The 24,365-nt window shown below is 40.0% G+C and overlaps 1 protein-coding gene across 2 annotated transcripts in view; it reads left to right on the top strand.

Annotated features, from left to right (window-relative positions):
- The first annotated feature begins 802 nt into the window (after positions 1-802).
- The window catches only part of LOC143300216 (ubiquitin carboxyl-terminal hydrolase CYLD-like), a 35,466-nt gene continuing 11,903 nt past the window's right edge, over positions 803-24,365 (top strand). The window contains exons 1-6 of one of the 2 annotated variants that reach the window (XM_076613783.1): positions 803-1,340; positions 3,480-3,788; positions 5,517-5,634; positions 9,850-10,311; positions 13,524-13,720; positions 17,253-17,403. In XM_076613783.1, the coding sequence (XP_076469898.1) occupies positions 882-1,340; positions 3,480-3,788; positions 5,517-5,634; positions 9,850-10,311; positions 13,524-13,720; positions 17,253-17,403 (1,696 nt within the window). In that variant the 5' untranslated portion in view covers positions 803-881. The remainder of the gene's footprint in view (positions 1,341-3,479; positions 3,789-5,516; positions 5,635-9,849; positions 10,312-13,523; positions 13,721-17,252; positions 17,404-24,365) is intronic. The other variant, XM_076613784.1, reaches the window with a different exon arrangement.

Below are 24,365 nucleotides of genomic sequence, written 5' to 3'. Positions count from 1 at the left end.
GTCTCCACATATGTTGACCTGGGAGATCGTAAAAATCTCCACCCTTTATCCACCAGGCGCCGTCACCGTGATTCGAACCTGGGACCCTCAGATTGACAGTCCAACGCTTTAACCACTCGGCTATTGCGCCCGTCGGACGAGGAGGACAACGATCGAGGGAGCTGAAACATAAATTCCTATATAATTTCAGTTAACTCCACCATAATCTGTTGCCGGGTCTGCTGCAGGGTGCCGTGCGGAGAGCTACTGCCCCCTGATCGGCATCGTAGTTCCCTTTCCGGTTTCCTGATTGACATTGTGCGATGAGTTACTGCCCTTGACTGGCATTCTGATTCCCTGTCCGGATTCCTGGTTGGCGGGATACTTGGAAAAAAGGAATTTAGATAAAGCACCGAGATACATCTCGAGGATTGATATCAATTTAAATTGTGTGTGTTATTGTTAGATCGAGGTGCCTGCTTGAATGTTGCATCACCTACAAAATATTCAGTGCGATTTTTCTCCTTCACCATGACTCAGGTTTATTTCTGTAGACATTTTTAATTGTTACGCCGAGCAAATAAATCATGAATCAGCAGTCTGTAACTGATTTAGTCTCCCATTCTTTTAACAAATCATATTCTGTTTCATTTGGAAGTACGAAAAAATACTTTTGCCCAACACTGAGATGATCTCGCTTTGCCTGGTGTAACAGTCATTGGCATTTAAACTGAAACCTGTAGGCGCTTCCAAAACCGAAAGTACGGTATGCCGAAGTTAAATCCCTTACCCGGAAGTTGCTCGTCTAAAAATGGCTAAAAATGTCTAATTATAACCCCGTGGAATTTTCGATGTTAAGCTTTGTGTAATTTTTCTTTTCCCGAAGACGCTGTACCGAGAGAATGACTGAAGTATACATATTATTAAAGACAAAGTACGGCAAGAAGAAGAAAGAGAAAGACCGAAGACTGGTGAACATTCGAACAAACGCGAACCGAATTGAGCTTTTGGCTGGCACTCTTCTTCTGAAAATAAGTCCACCTTCGAATGAAGCCGTTGACCGAAACATAGGATACTACGAAAGCATCGAAACGGCAGACACAGTGGAGGTGCAGTGCCCCAGGAGTGAAGTAGAAAAATTACAAGGTGCCGAGTCGGATTTGCTGAGACCAATCCCGACGTGTGTTGAACGTCTGGAAGTGTACCGGAACAAAGATTGGCTGTTGGAAGGATCCACCCTGAGAACTGGCGACACGGTTTTCGTGAAAATAAAGGGGCACCAGAGCGAACTTCCTGGTTGTTTACGTTACCGTGGTCCTCTTCCTGACCTACAAGGACTCTACTTTGGCGTGGAGTTGACGGTAAGGTACTCTTTTTTTTTACGTCTAGGTTTGGCCGTCATACTCATAGTGATCGCGGTCATTATAACGTCTGTGCCACCATATCCGTATTATGACGTTTCAAAAACGACGCAACATTGTATTGCAACAACATGATTTTAAAACTGCACTGACTGTCAACAACGATTAAAGTACAATTTCCTCATCATTGATTTTTGAGAAATTTGGATTTGAATAAGGAAGGAGTTATTTCCTGAACATAAATATGACCTGTGGCTGTACTTTCCCCGTCTCCGGTTACTCCAAAGGGGTTTCTCCTTTGCTACTATATATATACCTGGGTATAATTTTGGCTGTGGTTCATTATTTTATATCATCGCTTTTACTATAGTTTTATGTTTCATGTTTACATAATCTTTATGGTCTCTTTGTCATGTCTTACCAACAGTGCCTGACAAGTTAATCATCAAAATATTATTTTAGTTATTTAGAAAATATAACAATATCAGATGCTTTGTTTTTTTGCCAAAGGAGTTTTTCTTAAGAAAGATTGGTAAAACTGAATTTTTTTAATATTATATAATACATGTATTTACGAGTTGAGATTAGCCTAAGGTGACGTCAAGCATTTGGGTTTCAGGATTCAAATTAATGTTTAGGCTTGGGTAAAGTTAACATTTGCTTTTGTAAAGCTGGACACAGGGCAGTATCTCTGTTTCCATTAATTTTGTGATATTTCCAGAGAATGCGTACTTTGTACATGTATGCTTAAGCATTATATGAATACATGATGCTTGTTTCACACAATCATTCAGGACTGCTTTACTCATACTGATGATATTTGTCGTGCATCATTTCCTTCATTTTGTGACTCACACTGTCGCGGTGTAAACTACCACATGAAGGGATGAGCCACTCCTTTTGCGACTTTGCAGGTCTATCTTATTCTGCTAAAGAGTAGACCTTAAAATTTTATTTTTTTTTTTTTTTTTTTCAGTTACTGGGATTTGTTTGAATGAAAAGTCTGAGTATCATTTGCTTTAAGAATAGAAAACTATTTAGATTGACAGTTATTATTTAGAACTTTTAGCTAGATGTTGTTAAATATCATTGCACCAGTATGCCAAATGTTCTTGGCTCCGCTGAATGAAATGGGTATTTGAACTGTTCCACTTCCTTCTTTCAAGGTTTCATTAAACCAGATTTTTTTTCTCCACAGTTCATGTGTTTCACAATCTTTATCTTTGTCTCTAAAATTCTGTTTAAACAAAATGTTAGTACTGATCATTAAGGTTGAATAGCTTCATTAACTGTTCCACCCTGGTAGAATAGTAATCAGACATTGACCACCTTGCAGCAAGATTCAGGAAAAAAAACTTAGTGTTCTGTGATATCTATGCATCATTGCATGTAATATGATGTATGATGTACTCTTGTATGATATATGATACTGAAATTCCCTTGAACTAGTTGAAGCATATAATTGCAGTTGAAAATTTATAGTGATATAATTCACATCTCAGACAAAACAACAACAACAACAACAACAAACAAAGAAAAACTGAGTCAGTTTGTGTCGTGCTAAGGGTTGTGTATGATGACCCACACTTGTGTCACCAATTCAGAAATGTTTGAATCTCCCTCCCTATGTGTGTGTGTGTGTGTGTGTGTGTGTTGAATGTCTGTGTGTGTGTGTTATGTTTCTTTTTGCAATTTTTTTTTTTTAACACCAAGTTTGTGCCTGTGTGTGTGTGTGTGTGTTAATGTGGGTATGTATCACTATGCTCATTGTCTCTGTGTGTGTGTGTGTGTGTGAGTATGCTTGTGTGCACCTTTTTTGTCTAGGTATCTTATTATTACCAATCTTATGTCATGACTTATGTAGTATTTTGTAGTGTAGACACTGTTCAGGGTGTGGACTGGATGTTAAAAAAAACACTCCAGAGCTTGTCGGTTATCCTCGAAAATAAAGGATTTTGTCTTGTCTCTATTAGTATTACACACACTCACACACACGCCACGCCACGCCACGCCACGCCACACACATTTGTTGTTACTCAGACGTGCGTGAAGACGTGCATTTATATTATAAACTCCTGTAATTCTATTCAAGTGATTATTTGTGGTGGTGTCCTATTTATTTCCTTATTTTGTGCTCAGGAAAACCGTGGAGAAGGAACATGTGATGGGACATACCACAAGAACCAGTACTTCAAAGCGCCTCAGGACAGTGCCATCTTCTGTGCCTTGCACAAGATCCGCAAGCAGCGGGAAGGCTGGCAGAAGAGTGATCGCGTTCGTGCCGGGCAAGGCTCTGTCTACCCTGAAATGGCGAGCCCAGATGATATGCTGAAAATTGGTGAGCGTGTGATGTGGCCAAGTGACAATGGTAATGAGCTTGGGACTGTTCGGTGGGTTGGGAGATTGCCCAATGACCCGAGAGGGGAGATCACAGTTGGCGTGGAATTTGTGAGTATTGTCTTGCTTTTTTTTTTTTTTTCTGTTGTTTTCAGCTATTGTTTGTTGACTCACTATTGTGGGGATGTGAGGGTTTTACATTATAAATTTATACATTCTGAATTAGTTATTTCTGTTAATCAGCTTTCAATAGTCTGTGTCTGTGTGTGACTGTTTCTTTGTGCGTGTCTAAGCATGCTGCAGATGTGTGATTAATTCTTGTATTGGTTCAAGTACAACTAAAAGAAGTCAATTATTTTTGCATACTCTGTGTGTGCATGTGTGTGTGTGTTGGGGAAAAAAACTCATTCATTGCCTCATAATTTTTTTTTTGGTTTTTTTTTTTTTTTTTTGCTACACTGTACACATTTTTCAAGAAAGAATTTTATTCATTTATTGATTTTTCTTCAATTCTTCGTCACCTTCTTCCCCTCCCCACCCACCTCTTTCCTTATACTCCCTTAAAAAAACAGAAAAGAACTAAAATCAGTAGGTTTATCACAGTGCAGACCATACAGTTTATGAAGACCTAACTCAAGGAAATATATGGTCATGATAGTCTAAGAGTGTTTGCTTTTTAGATTAAAATTTTTTTTATTCGTTTCCAATTAAAAAAAAAAAATCATCTTATTCATTTAAGATTTAATACTATTAATCTTACACAGAAGATGAAACTCATCTGGCATAAAAAAAAAAAAAAGGCCCTTGCCCTGAGAAATGATTTAGTGTAGTCCCTTGCGCTGTTAGTGTTACTGCTGGGCTTGATGTTTTGGCTATCAATATCCTGCTGGTCTTGGTAGTTCTACAACATTCCACACCCATAATTTCTTTGATTATTTTTATTTTATTTTATTTTTTTTTACAATTTTAACATCTTCATAAACTCTTTTTCAATTTCAAGTAAGGGATGCTTACTTTCAGAAGTGGCAGAACACTTGGGTTTTCCTTTCCCTACCTACAAATTTTAGTTGATCTGAATCTATTTATTTATCTGTTTAAATCGAATTTTTCCTGTGCTGTCATCTGCTCGATTTCATTGGCATTAATTACTCACATGTTGTGCATTCCAAATCCCCCTTATACAGCCACACCCAAGTTTGTCTAATGCAATCTGCGATCAACAGTCTAGAAGGAATGCAATGATGTATTCAGTATCATTTATAAGTTTGCAGGTAACTGGTATACACATGAATATGCACATATATATATATATTTATGCAAACATACACACACGCTATATATAATAGAGTTATACTATAGTCAAATAACTTGTGAAAGCGTTTTCATGTTTGTGTGTGATGATGTGTCCATGTGAATGGGTGTAACTGTAAGACAGAGAGGAGAAAGAAGGAGAATTAAACTTATGCTTTCTTGATTCATGGTACGTCATGTGTACCCAGTGAGTACTTACTTACTACTTAGTGTTGAAATGAATGATGAACTGGTTCTGTGAAAAAAAAGTGAATTCAATAATGTATTTGATCAGTTTGTAAGTTTGTTCATAGTTCACTGTGATTGTGTATCTTAATTTCATATACCTGGGTATTTGTCTCAGTATGCAGATGAACATGTTTGTAGGTTATTCAGTTCAGTTCAGTTCTCTCAAGGAGAAGTCATTGTGTTTGGACAAATCCATATCGTGATATATATATATATATATATATATATAATATTATACGCTGCACCACATCAAACACATAGGTTATTGCTTACGGTTGAATATGGTGCCTTTCGTTTCAGGATAATCCAATTGGAACAGGCACAGGAAAATACAAGGAAGAGCGTTTATTCTACACCAAGTATGGCCATGCATCCCTGGTTCCTCTTATGGGGCTTCTCAGAGCGGATCCACAAGATGGTGGGTTGACAGACTTTGTAATTTTGATAACATTAAATATGAACTCACTTGTGACCAGTACCAGAATTGGCGGTAACTTGCGGAGCTGTCTAGCAAAAAAAGTAACATCCATCTAACAGTGTAACACTCCAGTTGACAGTTTGACTGGTCCACAATGATTTGAGACTTAACATCATGCAGTATGACTATGACTGATGAGGTCTACCTTTACTGGTCATGCAGTATAACTGTGACTGTACGAGGTCTACCTTTACTGGTCATGCAGTATGACTATGACTGATGAGGTCTACCTTTACTGGTCATGCAGTATAACTGTGACTGTACGAGGTCTACCTTTACTGGTCATGCAGTATGACTATGACTGTAGAAGGTCCATCTTTACTAGTCATGCAGTATGACTGTGACTGTATGAGGTCTATCTTTACTAGTCATGCAGCATGACTATGACTGTAGGAGGTCCATCTTTACTGGTCATGCAGCATGACTATGACTGTAGGAGGTCCATCTTTACTAGTCATGCAGTATGACTATGACTGTAGAAGGTCCATCTTTACTAGTCATGCAGTATGACTATGACTGTAGAAGGTCCATCTTTACTAGTCATGCAGTATGACTGTGACTGTACGAAGTCTACCTTCACTAGTCATGCAGTATGACTATGACTGTACGAAGTCTACCCTTTACTAGTCATCCAGTATGGCTATGACTGTATGAGGTCTACCTTTACTGGTCATGCAGTATGACTATGACTGTACGAGGTCTACCTTTACTGGTCATGCAGTATGACTATGACTGTACGAGGTCTACCTTTACTGGTCATGCAGTATGTCTATGACTGTGCGATGTCTACCTTTACTGGTCATGCAGTATGACTATGACTGTACGAGGTCTACCTTTACTGGTCATGCAGTATGTCTATGACTGTGCGAGGTCTACCTTTACTGGTTATGCAGTATGTCTTTGACTGTATGAGGTCTACCTTTACTAGTCATGCAGTATGACTATGACTACGAGGTCTACCTTCACTGGTCATGCAGTATGTCTATGACTGTATGATGTCTACCTATACTGGTTATGCAGTATGACTATGACTGTATGAGGTCTACCTTTACTGGTTATGCAGTATGACTATGACTGTATGAGGTCTACCTTTACTAGTCAAGCAGTATGTCTTTGACTGTACGAGGTCTGCCTTTATACCTTTACTAGTCTCGCAGTATGAGTATGACTGTATGAGGTCTACCTTTACTCAAGTTGAGAGGACACTGTCACCTGTGATGGCCAAGTTGTTAATAAGTAAATTTGACTTCTATCCCAGTAATTTGTAGGAATCACTGAATCCTAACAGTTGGGTGAAGGATGGAGCTGTGTACAGTCTTGCAATTTAACTTAGGTAAGATATATCTTTTGCTTCCCCATAGTCAGTTTGTGCATGCAGTTTTACTGAAAATACCTGTATACATTACATTAAAAGATACTGCAGTTTATCAAATGGGGTGACTGGGATGACATAGTTCCGTTGCTTCCAGTTACACCTTTAGCAGTGTTGCTTTGACTTGCTGACAAACACTGCAAGTGTCTTTACCCCTCTTGGGCCTGGCTGACCATGGTTTTGCTGACAAACACTGGCTGGTGTCTGTATCTCTTAGGCCTGGTTGACCAAGGGATATTTTGTTAAGGGAACAGAAGCCCTGTTGGGCACTCTCAAACCTAAGCAGATCTCAAAGTCAGCATAGTACTAGTAGTCATCATCATCATCCACCATCATCAACTGAAAGTAGGCCCACATATTTGTAACCAAGGAAATAATGAAATGTGAAAATAGGAAAGTTGGTTGTCTTTAGTTTTGAAATTGGGCTACACTGGCCTTGCATGCCACACTTTAATGTCAACCTCATTTTCATTTCCTCATCGTTTCTGTGTCTGTGTTGAGTTTGTATTGAAGTGTTTGGAGTTGACAGATTGCTGGGGGCTGTTGCTGGAAGTAAGGGGTGGTGTTTTTTGCTTCAGGGGAGATTTGTGTTTACCCACACTGGGTCTGGGACTAAGCAGCTATTGTTTTCAGTATCTAGGGGACTGGTTGTGTAGAGTGATGGCCTAGAGGTAACACGTCCGCCTAGGAAGTGAGAGAATCTGAGGGCGCTGGTTCGAATCACGGCTCAGCCGCTGATATTTTCTCCCCCTCCATTAGACCTTGAGTGGTGGTCTGGACGCTAGTCATTCGGATGAGACAATAAACCGAGGTCCCGTGTGCAGCATGCACTTAGCGCACGTAAAAGAACCCACGGCAACAAAAGGGTTGTTCCTGGCAAAATTCTGTAGAAAAATCCACTTCGACAGGAAAAACAAATAAAACTGCACGCAGGAAAAAATACAAAAAAATGGGTGGTGCTGTAGTGTAGTGACGCGCTCTCCCTGGGGAGAGCAGCCCGAATTTGACACAGAGAAATCTGTTGTGATAAAAAGAAATACAAATAAACAACAGAGCAGGGTCATTCCTGGAGCATATGGTTTTCTGTTTGTACTGTACACTTTAAAACAATGGCATTTTCTTTGGAATGGCATCCTCAAATCCAGATAGAATCTGAAATGCTACGAAACTTTAACAGTGGCATTTTCTTGGAACCGTGTCTTTAAATATCAAATCTAAGGTCTTGGTGTTCTCTCAGAAATAGATCATTCATGAGCTTGGATACTTTTACATGTAACTGAGTTGTGAAAAAAACCCAACAAAATTTCAGTATCTAGGGGACTGGTTGTGTGGAGTGTTGAAATCTTAGGTGTTGGAGATGTTTCATAGTTCACTCAGAAAAATGGGACTACACAGGAACTTGAATACTGTTTTATATGGAAACAAATTTAAAAAAAACAACAACAAACAACACGTTATCAAAAGTTTAAGCTTTTCTGTTTCCTCAGAAATGGACCATGCCAGAGCTTGAATACTGTTTTTAAACAATCTGTTGAACTTGAAAAAAACAACAACCCAAAACAGCACTTCCCTTAAAATCTTAGGTCTTGGCATATCCTCAGAAATGGACCAGGCTGGAGCTTTTGTACTGTTTATATGTTAACAAATTGAAAAACCCCAAACCACTTTCCTCAAATCTTAGGTGTTGGCAATGTTCTCTCAGAAATGGACCAGGCGGGAACTTAAATGCTGATTTATATTGAAATGAACTGTTTGAAAAACACTTTCCTCAAAATCATAGGTCTTGGCATTTCCTTGGAAATGGACCAGGCTGGAGCTTATGTACTCTTTTACATGTAAACATAGTTATTGTTAACCCCAAAACTACTTTCCTCATATCTTAGGTGTTGGCAATGTTCTCTCAGAAATGGACCAGGTGGGAACTTAAATGCTGATTTATATTGAAATGAACTGTTTGAAAAACACTTTTCTCAAAATCATAGGTCTTGGCATTTCCTCGGAAATGGACCGGGCTGGAGCTTATGTATTTTTTTTACATGTAAACATAGTTATTGTTAACCCCAAAACTACTTTCCTCATATCTTAGGTGTTGGCAATGTTCTCTCAGAAATGGACCAGGTGGGAACTTAAATGCTGATTTATATTGAAATGAACTGTTTGAAAAACACTTTTCTCAAAATCATAGGTCTTGGCATTTCCTCGGAAATGGACCGGGCTGGAGCTTATGTATTTTTTTTACATGTAAACATAGTTATTGTTAACCCCAAAACTACTTTCCTCATATCTTAGGTGTTGGTGATGTTCTCTCAGAAATGGACCAGGTGGGAACTTAAATGCTAATTTACATACAAATGAACTGGTGAAAAAGCCCTTTCCTCAAAATCTTAGGTCTTTCGATTTCCTCGGAAATGGGCCAGTTTGGAGCTTGTATTTTGTTTTTTTACATGTAAACAAATTGTATGCCAAAAAACCCCACTTCCCTCAGAATCTTAGGTGTTGGTGATGTTCACTCGGAAATGGACAAGGCTGGAGTTTGTGTACTGTCTTACATTAGTAAACAAATTGTAAACCAAACAAACCACTTCCCTCAAAATCTTATTGGGTTGGTGATGTTCCTTCAGAAATGGACCAGGTGGGAGCTTGGATACTGTTTTACATACAAATGAATTGTTGAAAATACACTTTCCTCAAAATGGCGTTTCTTCGGAAATGGACCAAGCAGGAGTTTGTTTTACATGTAGACAAATCGTAAATAAAAAAAACCCACTTCCCTCAACTCTTAGGTGTTGGCGGTGTTCTCTCAGAAATGGACCAGGCGGCAGCGGCGCAAGACTACCCGGTGGATTACATCCGCCAGCAGGAGCAGCTCCTGCGAGAGGCACAACAGCAGCAGCAGCAGCAGTCCCAGTCTTCCTCTTACTCCTCCACCCCTTCCACCTCCTCCACCACCCCTGCCTTCTCCTCATCCTCCCGCTCCCAGACCTACCCAGAGTCGGGGGGAAACGTGCAGCTGCCTTCTTCCCGAGGGAGCAGTAGGATGGGGTCAGAGTTCGTGGGGTCAGATGGCCAGGAGGGGTTGTACTCCAAGGCGACAGCCATGCCCCCAGTGCAGGCGGACAACAGTGTGGGGGTTGGGGTAGGGGTTGGGGTGCCGCTGCAGCAGATGGAGGAGATGGGGCTGAAGGATGCTGTGGGGGGGGACGACTCTGTGGTCAACCAGGGCTACCTGTGCAGCAAGCAGCAGGGTGAGTGTTTCTTTTTTGTTTTTGTTTTTTGACTCACTTGTGTAAACAAAGTGAGTCTATGTTTTAACCCGGTGTTTGGTTGTCTGTGTGTGTGTGTCTGTGTGTCCGAGGTAAACTTTAACATTGACATTTTCTCTGCAAATACTTTGTCAGTTGACACCAAATTTGGCATAAAAATAGGAAAAATTCAGTTCTTTCCAGTCATCTTGTTTAAAACAATATTGCACCTCTGGGATGGGCACAAAAAAATAAAAAAAAGAAGCCTAATTATATGCAGACTGCATTTACTGTTTAAATTTTTTTGTATTCTCTAAACTTGGCACTTTGACCTCTTATTCTGACACAACAATAAGAGGAGTCATTATTATCATTTTTTGTTCAAACAGGAACTTCTTTTGCTAAGCATGGAAGTTTTATGTATTTTGCAAACGTTTTGGTGCAGATAGTAAAAAAGGGAAATTACTCTGTAATTAATGCCAGGGGACTTAATTTGCTTTAAACTGATCTTTCTCATCTTAAACATTACATTTTGAAATTATACACAATACATAAAAAGCTTGGATTTTTTTTGTCAGTGTATCACAAGTGAGTCTTGAAGGCCTTGCCTCTCTTGTTATTTGATGGAATGTATAAAACATCTGTATACATTGATTTTGGTGATCGGTGTAGGTCATTTCAGAGATCCAGCACAAAGTTTTCAACTGTATAAATGATGATTCATTTCTGAAAAATGAAGGCAGGGGATGTTGGGAAACATGGTGGTCAGATAAATGATTGGATAAAGAAATATGTAAAGAAAGAAAGCCCCTCCACAGAGCGTTGAGAGGCTCATCACGACTACGTTTGACTAACCAACTGAATGAGGGTTTAGTAAACAACAACCAGTCTGTCATGTGAGGTCTAGAGTTGAAGGCTACGCTGATGATGCAACCATAAGTGATAAAGGGCTGTTGTTATCAAAGAAACAAGCCACACTCTGACACAGTTGCTTGAGACTACAAAAATCTAGGAAAGAAATGAACACTCTTAAAACGCTGTTATAAATAACACTCAGTCTACTGGTAGACAGTGAGAGTATCAGTTTCAGTTTGAAGTATCGGGTACACCTCATCTGCTGTAAATGTGAGAGTGAGACAAAGTATTTCCCCACTTAAAAGAGAGGGAGTGAGACTTACAAGAGAGAGGGAGTGAGAGTGAGACTGAACGTATTTTGCCGGTCGTGAGAGACTGAAACAGTGAAAGCACTATTTCCCCACTTATGAGAAAGTGAGAGTGAGTCTAAAAGTAACATTTTCCCACTTCGTTTTGTTTGCCTTTGTAATAATGGATAGTTTATTTTATGGGTGACAATAACTTTGTAATAACGGACAGTCAGTGGTGTTAGTGACAATAACGGTATCAGATTTTTTTTTCTTTTCTTCATGTTTTTTTGGTAAATGTTTTGTATTTAACCTCTCAAAACACTTGCAACCGCACAACAGTCAGATACAAAGCACATGAGACTATAAACCAAGGTCACATGTGCAGCATGCACTTGGTACACTGAAGAAGAACCCATGGCAACAAAGGGGTTGTCTTCTGGCAAAATGGTGTCAAAGAAACCTCCTGCGATACTCATAGGTACACATTTTTTTTTTTTTTTATGCATGTGCTCAAGGCCTGACTAAACATGTTGGGTTATGCTGCTAATCAGACATCTGCCTAGCAGATGTGATGTGGCGTATATATGTATATTTCTGAATGTTTCCAAATGGAGTTACTGAGTGAGGCTTCATTGAAAATACAGCTTGCTCCTCAGTGGCATTCAATTCAGTTCAATTCAATTTAAAATACTTTATTATCTGCTTCAACCAAAAACAGAAAATTTTCTTTAGGCTCACTCAAAATAAAATGCCCGTCAGCAAAAATCAAAGAGAAAAAAAACCAAACAACTGACACACCCTTCACTTAGCACCATGCACACATCAATTATTATGTAAAAAGAAAAACATGTGGGTAAGATTCTATCACATTATGATTCAGAGTGTAACAACTGTGTGTGTGTTGCGTGTGTGTCCGTGCATGTGCATGCATCGTTTGTGCATGCGCATGCGCGCATGCATGCGCGTGTGTGCCTGCGTGTTGAGTGTGTGTGTGTGTGTGCGCACGTGCACGCATACATGTATGTTTCAATCATTATAAAAAGGAGAATATTCAGTAAGATGATAATAACATTTAAAAAGACAAATGCTCATCAACAGATAAAACCAAAAAAACGAATGAGCAACTGGCACACCCTTCCTTGATCACAGCATACATATGAACTATCATGTTAAAAGAAAACATTTAGGTAAGAAAACAAACATTACATTTTAAGATTAAGTGAAACATTTGAATGATATAAAAGGAAAATATTCAGTAAGATAATTACAGTTCTAGCTCCCTTTCCAGTTTCGTCATAATGGGCATTGGCATCTGCCCAGCAGATGTAGGGTAGCAGCATATATGGATTTGTCCAAACGCAGTGACGCCCCCTGCAGATGCGCTTCATTGAGAATCTGAAACTGAAAATACTGCTTGTTCTTGAATGACATTCTAGTTCTGTTTCCTCATATCAGCATAGACATCTGCCTAGCATATGTGGTGTGGCATTATATTTCTTCTTCTTTTTCATTCATGGGCTGCAGCTTTCACGTTCACTGGTATGTACACGAGTGGGCTTTTAGTTTTACATGTATTCATGCTGTTTTTACCCTGCCATGTAGACAGCCATACTCCGTTTTCGAGGGTGTGCATGTTGGGTATGTTCTTTCCATAACCCACCAAACGCTGACATGGATTACAGGATCTTTTACGTGCGTATTTGATCTTCTGCTTGCGTATACACACGAAGTGGGTTCAGGCACTGGCAGGTCTGCACATATGTTGACCTGGGACATTGGAAAAATCTCCACCCTTTACCCACCAGGCTCCGTTACTGAATTTCGAACCCGGGACCCTCAGATTGAAAGTCCAATGCTTGAACCGCTCGGCTGTTGCACCCGTCGGCATTATATTATAAATATGGATTTGTCCAAATGCAGTGATGCCCCCTTGAGAACACTTTAGCCACTTGGCTATTGGCTAATCTGCCAATACAATATCTGTTCGGCTTTGGGTTCAAATCCTGGACCTACCCTTTCTCCGAAGTTTTCTCGCTGAAATTGACCTGATATTGTGCTGTTTGAATTCAGAGTCGTCGTGCGATAGGAGTCAGCGGGACAGCAAGCAGAGCTCCACCAGCTCGCAGTCGTCCTCCGTCAGCCATGACCCTGACCTTGGGGTGGGGTCGCTGGTGGAGGTGCTGGGGAAGCCCCCGCGCTACGGGGTCATCCGTTGGATCGGCAGCCAGGAGGGGCCCAACAGCAAAGTCACGGCTGGTCTTGAAATGGTCAGTGGTTTGTGGGACGTTTGTGTGTGTGTCACTGTGTTTGTGTGTGTGTGTGTGTGTGTCACTCTGTGTTTTTGTCAATCTGTGTGTGTGTGTGTGTGTGTGTGTGATTGTTCAGGCATCAGAATGGTCCGTGGATCCACTAATTTCAGAGGGTTTGGGGAAAGCTGATAGCCGTTTTGGTTCGGGCAGCCACAGGCTCAACATTTTGTTTATGGAGCGCAATCTTATTCTCAAATGGTATTCTTAAACAGCTTGTTCTGTTTTTGCGTACATGTATGGATTTCTTAAATGGTTCGTTCTGGTTTTTTTTAGCGCTTCCTGTAAACAATTGTTGAGGCCATCTTTATCAGTATTTAATCGCCCCTGTACCCCACCAGGGCCTGGGCAGCCCCATTGACCCCTGTCTTCTTTTGAGGATTGGACTCTGGGATATTCTGATGCCTGTTGTTTGTGTGAATGGAGAATGTGTTTGTGTGAATGGTGTGTGAATGGAGAATGTGTGTGCTTGTGAATGGAGAATGTGTTTGTGTGAATGGAGAATGTGTTTGTGTGAATGGTGTGTGAATGGAGAATGTGTGTGCTTGTGAATGGAGAATGTGTTTGTGTGAATGGAGAATGTGTTGTGTGAATGGAGAATGTTTTTATGTGAATGGTGTGTGAATGGAGAATGTGTGTGCTTGTGAATTGCGAAAGTGTGTGTTTGTGAATGGAGAATGTGTTTGTGTGAATGGTGTGTGAATAGAGAATGTGTTTGTGTGAATGGTGTGTGATTGGAGAATGTGTGCGAATGGAGAAAGTGTTTGTGTGAATGGAGAATGTGTGTGTGTGTTTGTGTGAATCAAGAAGGTGTTCGTTTGTTTGAATGGAGAATGTGTTTGTATGAATGGAGAATGTGTTTGCGTGAATGGAGAATGTGTTTGTATGAATGGAGAATGTTTGTTTGTGTGAATGGAGAATGTGTTTGTATGAATGGAGAATCTTTGTTTGTGTGAATGGAGAATGTTTGTGTGAATGGAGAATGTGTTTGTGTGAATGGAGAATGTGTTTGTATGAATGGAGAATGTTTGTTTGTGTGAATGGAGAATGTTTGTGTGAATGGAGAATGTGTTTGTGTGAATGGAGAGTGTGTTTGTATGAATGGAGAATGTGTTTGTATGAATGAAGAGTGTGTTTGTATGAATGGAGAATGTGTTTGTTCGAATGGAGAGTGTGTTTGTGTGAACGGAGAATGTGTTCGTTTGTGTGAATGGGGAATGTGTTTGTGTGAATGGAGAATGTGTTTGTATGAATGGAGAATGTGTTTGTTTGTGTGAATCAAGAACTGAAGAAAGTGTTTGTTTGTGTGAATGGAGAATGTGTTTGTATGAATGGAGAGTGTTTGTATGAATGGAGAATGTGTTTGTGTGAATGGAGAGTGTGTTTGTATGAATGGAGAATGTGTTTGTTATAATGGAGAATGTTTGTGTGAATGGAGAATGTGTTTGTATGAATGGAGAATGTGTTTTTGTGAATGGAGGATGTTTGTATGAATGGAGAAAATGTTTGTGTGAATGGGGAATGTGTGTGTATGAATAGAGAATGTGTTTGTTTGAATGTAGAATGTTTGTTTGTATGGAGAATGTTTGTTTGTGTGAATGAAGAATGTGTTTGTAATGGAGAATGTGTTTGTATGAATGGAGAATGTTTGTTTTTGTGAATGTAGAATTTGTTTATTTGAATGTAGAATGTTTTTGTGTGAATGGAGAATGTTTGTTTGTGTGAATGGAGAATGTGTTTGTGTGAATGGAGAATGTTTGTATGAATGGAGAATGTTTGTGTGAATGGAGAATGTGTTTGTGTCAATGGAGTGTGAATGGAGAATGTTTGTTTGTGTGAATGAAGAATGTGTGTGTTTGTGTGAATGGAGAATGTGTTTGTGTGAATGGAGAGTGTGTTCGTTTGTGTGAATTGAGAATGTGTTTGTTTGTGTGAATGGAGAATGTGTTTGTGTGAATGGAGAATGTGATTGTGTGAATGGAGAATGTTTGTTTGTGTGAATGGAGAATGTGTTTGTGTGAATGGAGAATGTGTTTTTACGAATGGAGAATGTTAATTTGTGTGAATGGAGAATGTGTTTGTATGAATGGAGAATGTTTGTGTGTGTGAATGGAGAATGTGTTTGTGTGAATGGAGAATGTTTGTGTGAATGGAGAATGTGTTTGTGTGAATGGAGAATGTTTGTGTGAATGGAGAATGTGTTTGTATGAATGGAGAATGTTTGTTTGTGTGAATGGAGAATGTGTGTGTTTGTGTGAATGGAGAATGTGTGTGTTTGTGTGAATGGAGAATGTGTGTTTGTGTGAATGGAGTATGTATTGTTGTGAATGGAGAATGTGTTGTTGTGAATGGAGAATGTGTTTGTTTGTGTGAATGGAGAATGTGTTTGTGTGAATGGAGAATGTGTTTGTGTGAATGGAGAATTGTGTTTGTGTGAATAGAGAATGTGTTTGTATGAATGGAGAATGTGTGTGTTTGTGTGAATGGAGAATGTGTTTGTGTGAATGGAGAATGTGTTTGTGTGAATGGAGAATGTGTTTTTGTGTGGAGAATTTGTGTGAATGGAGGATGTGACAAGTGACAGTTAAAATGGTCAGTGATATGAATACTTGTGTGTGTGTGTGGATGGAGAGAGCGTGTGTGTGTGTGAATAGAGAGAGAGAGATAGAGAGTGTGTGTGTGTGTGTGTGTGAACGGAGTGTATGTGTATGTGTGTGAATGGAGCGTGTGTGTGTGTGTGTGTGTGTGAATGCAGAATGTGACATAGGACTTAAAATGGTCAGTGATTTTGAGGACTTAAAATGGTCAGTGATTTTGAATGCTTGTGTATGTGTTTGTGAATGGAGAGAGAGAGAGTGTGTGTGTGTGTGTGAATGGAGAGTGTGTGTTTGAATGGAGAATGTGACATCAGGTCTTAAAATTTTTTTAAAGTCAGTGATTTGACTCTGTGTGTGTGTGTAAATGGAGAATGTGTTTGTTCATGTGAATGGAGAATGTGTTTGTTCATGTGAATGGAGAATGTGACATCATTTGTGTGAATGGAGAATGTGTTTCTTTACAGAATGAATGGAGAGTGAGTGTGATTGTTTGTAGGAATGTGTTCATGCATTTGTGTTCATGCTTGTCAGGCCAAGATGGATTGAAAAACAAGAAGAAGAAAAAAAAAACCCACTTTTTATTTTTCTCCTGAAATGTAACATACTTTATACTCTTATTTCTTCTCCCATTTTGTAGTGCTTTTTAATTTTAATTTTAAGTTTTCATTAACACTCCCTCAAGAAAAAATCTGATTTATTGGCTTTTGAAATATAATATACAGCATATTGTTGTTGTTGTTTTTTTGTTGTTTTTTTTGTTTTTTTGTTGTTGTTTTTTTTTCTTCTTGAAAATATTTTTTCTCTCTTAAGCCCTCTTCCCTTCTCCTGCTCCTCCCACACACAAAGCACACAAGATGTCATGCCCCCTCCCCCCTTTCTCTGTGTGTGTGACGCAGGAGGAAGAGATATCGGCAGGCACCGACGGCACGTTTCGTGGGGAGCGCCACTTTTACTGCCCGGCCCGGAAAGCCCTGTTTGTGCCTCTGAACAAGTGCCGCAAGGACAAACGCTTTCTGGCCGACGCCAAAGACAGAGCTAGTCATGAAGGTAATGAGTAAGCCTGTTGTGGAGGTAGTTCAGTCATTTGACATGAAATCGGGACTGTTTTTGTTTTTTTCTCACAGCTTTCTAATTCCTTTTCTTACAGCTTTTATGACTTTTTTTTTGTGTGTCGGATACTTGTGTGTCCACTCCCAGTCGACGTAGTCAGCTTCTGCTGTATTTGCATCGGAGAATGGACAGTCATGTGACATACGGTGATAAGTCGTGAACTGCGCATATAAATATATCGATTCAATAAAGTCGCCCAATATGTCGATAAAAATAAATTTATACAGTCTAGATTTTTTCCGGACTTTTCATGAAGTACAGAGAACAGATTAAAGATAGTAAAATGTGCCCTCCAAAAAAAATATTAAACAAAGAAATTAATAGGAATTACCGTAAAGTTCGGTCTATAAGCCGCAACTTTTTACTCCAGCTTCAACCTTGCGGCTTATACAATGATGTGGCTTATTTGAAGATTTTAACGATCCCGGGAGTGTCACGTTCTCATCTATTCTTAGCTGCCCTTCAACTCACCAAAATCATGATTTCTCTCCATGAATTTTTGGATGAGCTTCAGGATAGTGTGCTATCTGTTCACGTTTTATAAATCAAATTCCCACACATTAAATCCTTCATATCAGCATTCATTTCTACTCTGCTCAAGCGTACACCCTCATCATGCCAAAATCGCAACGTTATGCCTGTGATGTAGCCTTCAAATTGAAGGCGATCGACCTAGCAGATGACAATGCAAGCGGCGAACCAGCAGCGACCTCCACCTTCATGTTCATGAAGTGAAAGCGAGGCTGAAGTCGGTGACAAGATGGCGGAGGAAGCTGTGCTGGTTCTCTTCAATTCGGACACTGAAGACGAAGATTTCAGTGGATTCAGTGAGCAGGATGACGTTGAATAATTGTGACTATCCCTAAATTATGGATCTTATTTTCATTGTGGGTTTGTTTGTTTTTTTGTGGCACCAGCAGTATTTTCGCTTGCTTTTCTTTGTGTTGTTCCCGCTGTGTTTATTTTATAACCTACAGTATTGACAGCTTTTCTGTAGTATCAGTATGTGTTCCGGTACCAGAAATAAGTGCAGTTTATAAGCCAATGCGGCTTATGTATAAAGTTCATTTTTTTCCAAAATTTAGTGGGTGCGGCTTATATACCAGTGCGCTCAATAGACCGAACTTTACGGTAGTTTGAATTCAGACTTTTTGACTGGACTAACACAGGAAGGAAGTGTGTGATATGTTTTTTGTTGTTGTTGTTGTTTTTGTTGGTTATTTCGTTGTTTGGTTATTTTTTGGTTGGTTGGTTGGGTGTTTGTTTTGCTGGTGTATGTTTATGGTTTGTATTTCCATCTTCCTTGCCATGTCCTAGGAACCGCCATGGTAGAGTAGGTCAGGCGTTGGGACTTACGGTCCAGCGTTCACAGGTGATCAGTGGTTCGAGGCCCTGTTTCGACCTGTCTGAAAATTCTATTTCATTTAACTGTTTACACATACACAGAGAGGAAGTGAAAACCTCATAAATGGCTGCAGTGCGTACAGCACAGTTAAAAGCAACATGAATTAAATTGAAGTAAGTGAAGTATGTGGAGTGATGGCCTAGAGATAACACGTCCACCTAGGAAGTGAGAGAATCTGAGCGCCCTGGTTCGAATCACGGCTCAGCCGCCAATATTTTCTCCCCCTCCACTAGACCTTGAGTGGTGGTCTGGTCGCTGGTCATTTGGATGAGACGATAAACCGAGGTCCCATGTGCAGCATGCACTTATCGCACATAAAAGAACCCACGGCAACAAAAGGGTTGTTCCTGGCAAAATTCTGTAGAAAAATCCACTTCGATAGGAAAAACAAAATAAAAAAACTGCATGCAGGAAAAAATACAAAAAGATGGGTGGCGCTGTAATGTAGCGACGTGCTCTCCCTGGGGAGAGCAACCCAAATTTCACACAGAGAAATCTGTTGTGATAAAAAAACAAAAAACAAATACAAATGTAAAAAAAATTGGTTGAAATTCCCTGATGTTTACCTGATTTGACATACAGGGAGAGAAAAAGAGGGAACTCAGAAAGGAAGGAAAAGACACAGAGAAACAGTTGGTGCTATTTATCATACACGGCATGTCATCAGAATATATTATCAGCACATGTGGATACGAAAGAGTAAACTTGTCTTTATCTGGTTAATGCAGTCATATTTTCAAATTGGAATATTGAATAGAACGTAAGTAATCATGGAGTGGAGGGGGGGGAAAACACCAATTTTTTTGTACATAATATGTCTTGAGATATGTCATTACACAGTGATGCTAGATGTTTTACAAAACAGTCTTCAGTGCTTGCTTTGCTCAACGATGGTGGTGTTATAAAACAGTGAAGTCCAGTTAACACCACATTGATACTGACATATCTGCCAATCTCTTGTCAAGGGTGTAGCAGTTGTTGTTGGTTTTTTTTATTCAGTTTGGCTTTTGTGTTTGGTACGGACATTTATTTTCAGTCTGGTCCTGAAAAAGTAAGGATTTTTTTTTAGGGGGGTCAGGGGTGGGGTGGGTGTGTGTGTGGGGGGGGTGGGGGGGTTACATCCCTGTGCTGTTACTGTCCAGTTACCTTTCAAACTTCTCTTTCCATTTTGCTGCAGAGGCCTGTAATTATGTAAGAGCCAGGACAGAGTTGTCATTACTTATGGTGCAGACTTCAACTTAATGGAATCAAGACTGATTCTTGTCAAATATGTAACATGTCATTGAAAGCTACAGTTATGCTTTACATGTATTTTGTGTGAATATCTTCTGTTTTTTTCTTTTTCTTTTCTTTTCTTTTTTAAAAATTTTTTTTAATTATCATAGCATCTTCACCTGTGTGAAATTTGGGCTGCTGTCCCTACTTTGGAGTAGTTTTGTACTGTATTTTGTTACTTTTTTGTCACAGCAGATTATTCTTTGTAAAATTCGCGCTGCTCTCCCCAGGGAGAGAGCTTATTGCACTGGCGCAGTACTAACACCCCCCCCAACCCCCCTCCCCCTCCCCTTTTTTTTTTTTTTTTTTCATGTCTTCAAGCGTATTTGCTTTTACTACCTAAAGTGGTAGCTTTTTCAACTGGATTTTGCCAGGTTCTTTTTCGTTCGCTATGTGCATGTTGCACATGGGACCTTGTTTTTGTTTTTTTTGTCTTATACGAAAGACTTACACCAAGACCATCACTCAAGGTCTAGTGGAAGGGGTGAGGTGGTAAAAATCACAGTCCGTGGGACGGTATGATGTATATAAGCATTCCTCTCTAAAATAAAAGAAAATAATATGTTCCTCAAATGGAAGTTGCCTGTCTCTTTCATTGGCAGCGAAGTTGACAGATTTTCTGTTTGGTCAGGCTTTGTGATAGGCATGAAGAATATTCAGTCTGGTCTGGAAAAGGTATGGAAATAGTATAGAATTTTGTCTCATCTGTCTGTGGGAACCACCTGTTTCACAACAAACTGGGGATACTTCTGGTCGTTATATTCAGGGTAGCCAGTTTCGTTCATGTGGTCATGTCTGTGGATTAATTGATGAGTTTGAGTTTGAGCGTTTGTCTTCAATGTGCCTCTTTGTTTTCAGCCTTACCGGTTCTCTTGACAGCATGTAACTGTTATGAATATGCTGACATTGAGTAATATCATGTTTGCATGAACATAACAGTAAACTTATTAGTAATTTCGTGTGCCTGTGTGTGTGTGTGTTTGGGGGTTTATTTATTTATTTATTTTATTTTTTTTTAAAATTTTTGTAACATTACTTGTTGTTCTTAACAATATGTAATTGTTGTAGATGTGCTAACATTGTCTAATAATATGTTCACACAAAAAGGTATTGATATTTTATTACTTGTTATTCTTGACAAAATATGACTGTTGTGGATGTGCTTGCATTGTCTAATAATATCATGTTCACACAGAAAGACATTGATATTTGAAGAAGTAGTTCAGGAATTTTTTTTTATGGCGTATTTGCTGCAATAATTCTGTTTACTATTTTTGGTAGTTTGTATTATTATTTGTGTACTTTTGTCATCTGGAACTATCTGAACTGAACATTCATCACAATTTTTGTGTTTTGTATAGAATGTTAGTTTCAACGCAACAGAGATGTTTGTTTTGCCTTTTTGTTACAGCTTTTTGTATGGGTTGTTTTTGTTTTGTTTTTTTCCTCACAAAGATGTCATGACATAGTTTTCTCCCTTTGGTGACAGAACACAGCAGTTGAACCAGAGGTGATTTTTACCTGTTTGTTGCTGAGTTTCCTTCAAGGCTTATGTTTAGCTGTATGTATGTTTTACATTTAATCTCATATAAGTCAGCTTTTACCAAGATTCTTTTAGTTTTAGTCCACCTCTTATCATATTTTACTTATTATAATTTTCCCTGCTATCCAGCCATGTTGCTTGACTTTTTCATAGTTTTGTGAATAAAACCTGATTTCTTCTCAAAAGTCTGCAGTTTGAAGAATTTGTTCAAAGGAAATGTGGTCATGTTCTGTCATTACTGAGGTATAACAGTTGTGCTGTTTTCTGTTCTGTTCATACTCATTCCTTTTTATAAATGGGTTTCACATGACATTAAAGCAATTTTTAACAGTTGCATAACCAAAAGAATATGTCAAAAGTGGGTCTGCTTGGTGAGGAGGTCTTTCCATAGGGAGCCAAGAAGTAGGCGTGGCAGTTGCTTTTACAGTGTTGTAAAAGGTGGAGGTCAAAACATGTAAACTTGTTTTTGTAGAAACCCATTTTGTACTTTAGTCAAACCTGTTTTGTGCAATTCTTTTTTTCCATAGTGAAAACAAAACAAAACACAGGCTCCATGGAGATAGTGTCAGGAACTGAGTGGGGTGCATCCAGTGCAAAAACAAGTGTTTGATCTTTATGGCCTAAGGAGGCACCGTGGCAGAATTGGTTAGCTGTTCGACTTCTGGTCCAGCGTTCACCAGTGATCAGGGTTCAAGGCCCCGTTTTGGCATGGTATTGTGTCCATGGGAAAAGCGCTTTTCTCCAGTTGGTGTGAATGGGTACTTGACTTTGATTTGGGAGGGTTAAAACAGAGGCACTGTACTGCAGTTTCCCTCACTTAACCCGGCTGTGAATGGGTACTTGACTTTGATTTGGGAGGGTTAAAACAGAGGCACTGTACTGCAGTTTCCCTCACTCCACCCAGCTGTGAATGGGTACTTGACTTTGATTTGGGAGGGTTAAAACAGAGGCAGTGTTCTCCAGTTTCTCTCACTCCACCCAGCTGTGAATGGGCACTTGACTTTGATTTGGGAGGGTTAAAACAGAGGCAGTGTTCTCCAGTTTCCCTCACTCCACCCAGCTGTGAATGGGTACTTGACTTTGATTTGGGAGGGTTAAAACAGAGGCACTATACTGCAGTTTCCCTCACTCCACCCAGCTGTGAATGGGTACTTGACTTTGATTTGGGAGGGTTAAAACAGAGGCAATGTTCCCCAGTTTCTCTCATTTAACCTGGCTGTGAATGGGTACTTGACTTTGATTTGGGAGGGTTAAAACAGAGGCACTGTACTGCAGTTTCCCTCACTCCACCCAGCTGTGAATGGGTACTTGACTTTGATTTGGGAGGGTTAAAACAGAGGCACTGTTCTGCAGTTTCTCTCACTTAACCTGGCTGTGAATGGGTACTTGACTTTGATTTGGGAGGGTTAAAACAGAGGCACTGTACTGCAGTTTCCCTCACTCCACCCAACTGTGAATGGGTACGTGACTTTGATTTTGGAGTGTTAAAACAGAGGCACTGTACTGCAGTTTCCCTCACTCCACCCAGCTGTGAATGGGTACTTGACTTTGATTTGGGAGGGTTAAAACAGAGGCACTGTACTGCAGTTTCCCTCATTCCACCCAGCTGTGAATGGGTACTTGACTTTGATTTGGGAGGGTTAAAACAGAGGCACTGTACTGCAGTTTCCCTCACTCCACCCAGCTGTGAATGGGTACTTGACTTTGATTTGGGAGGGTTAAAACAGAGGCACTGTACTGCAGTTTCCCTCACTCCACCCAGCTGTGAATGGGTACTTGACTTTGATTCAGGAGGGTTAAAACAGAGGCACTGTACTGCAGTTTCTCTCATTCCACCCAGCTGTGAATGGGTACTTGACTTTGATTTGGGAGTGTCAAAAGAGAGGCACTGTACTGCCGTTTCCCTCACTCCACCCAACTGTGAATGGGTACTTGACTTTGATTTGGGAGGGTTAAAACAGAGGCACTGTACTGCAGTTTCCCTCACTCCACCCAGCTGTGAATGGGTATTTGACTTTGATTTGGGAGGGTTAAAACAGAGGCAGTGTTCCCCAGTTTCTCTCATTTAACCTGGCTGTGAATGGGTACTTGACTTTGATTTGGGAGGGTTAAAACAGAGGCAATGTTCCCCAGTTTCTCTCATTTAACCTGGCTGTGAATGGGTACTTGACTTTGATTTGGGAGGGTTAAAACAGAGGCAGTGTTCTCCAGTTTCCCTCACTCCACCCAGCTGTGAATGGGAACTTGACTTTGATTTGGGAGGGTTAAAACAGAGGCACTATACTGCAGTTTCCCTCACTACACCCGACTGTGAATGGGTACTTGACTTTGATTTGGGAGGGTTAAAACAGAGGCAGTGTACTGCAGTTTCTCTCACTTAACCTGGCTGTGAATGGGAACTTGACTTTGATTTGGGAGGGTTAAAACAGAGGCACTATACTGCAGTTTCCCTCACTCCACCCAGCTGTGAATGGGTACTTGACTTTGATTTGGGAGGGTTAAAACAGATGCAATGTTCTCCAGTTTCTCTCACTTAAACCAGCTGTGAATGGGTACTTGACTTTGATTTTGGAGTGTTAAAACAGAGGCACTGTACTGCAGTTTCCCTCACTCCACCCAACTGTGAATGGGTACTTGACTTTGATTTGGGAGGGTTAAAACAGAGGCACTGTACTG

This window comes from Babylonia areolata, chromosome 26 (assembly GCF_041734735.1).
Source record: "Babylonia areolata isolate BAREFJ2019XMU chromosome 26, ASM4173473v1, whole genome shotgun sequence".
NCBI lineage: Eukaryota > Metazoa > Mollusca > Gastropoda > Neogastropoda > Buccinidae > Babylonia > Babylonia areolata.
This window is presented reverse-complemented; position numbering and strand designations above follow the sequence as displayed.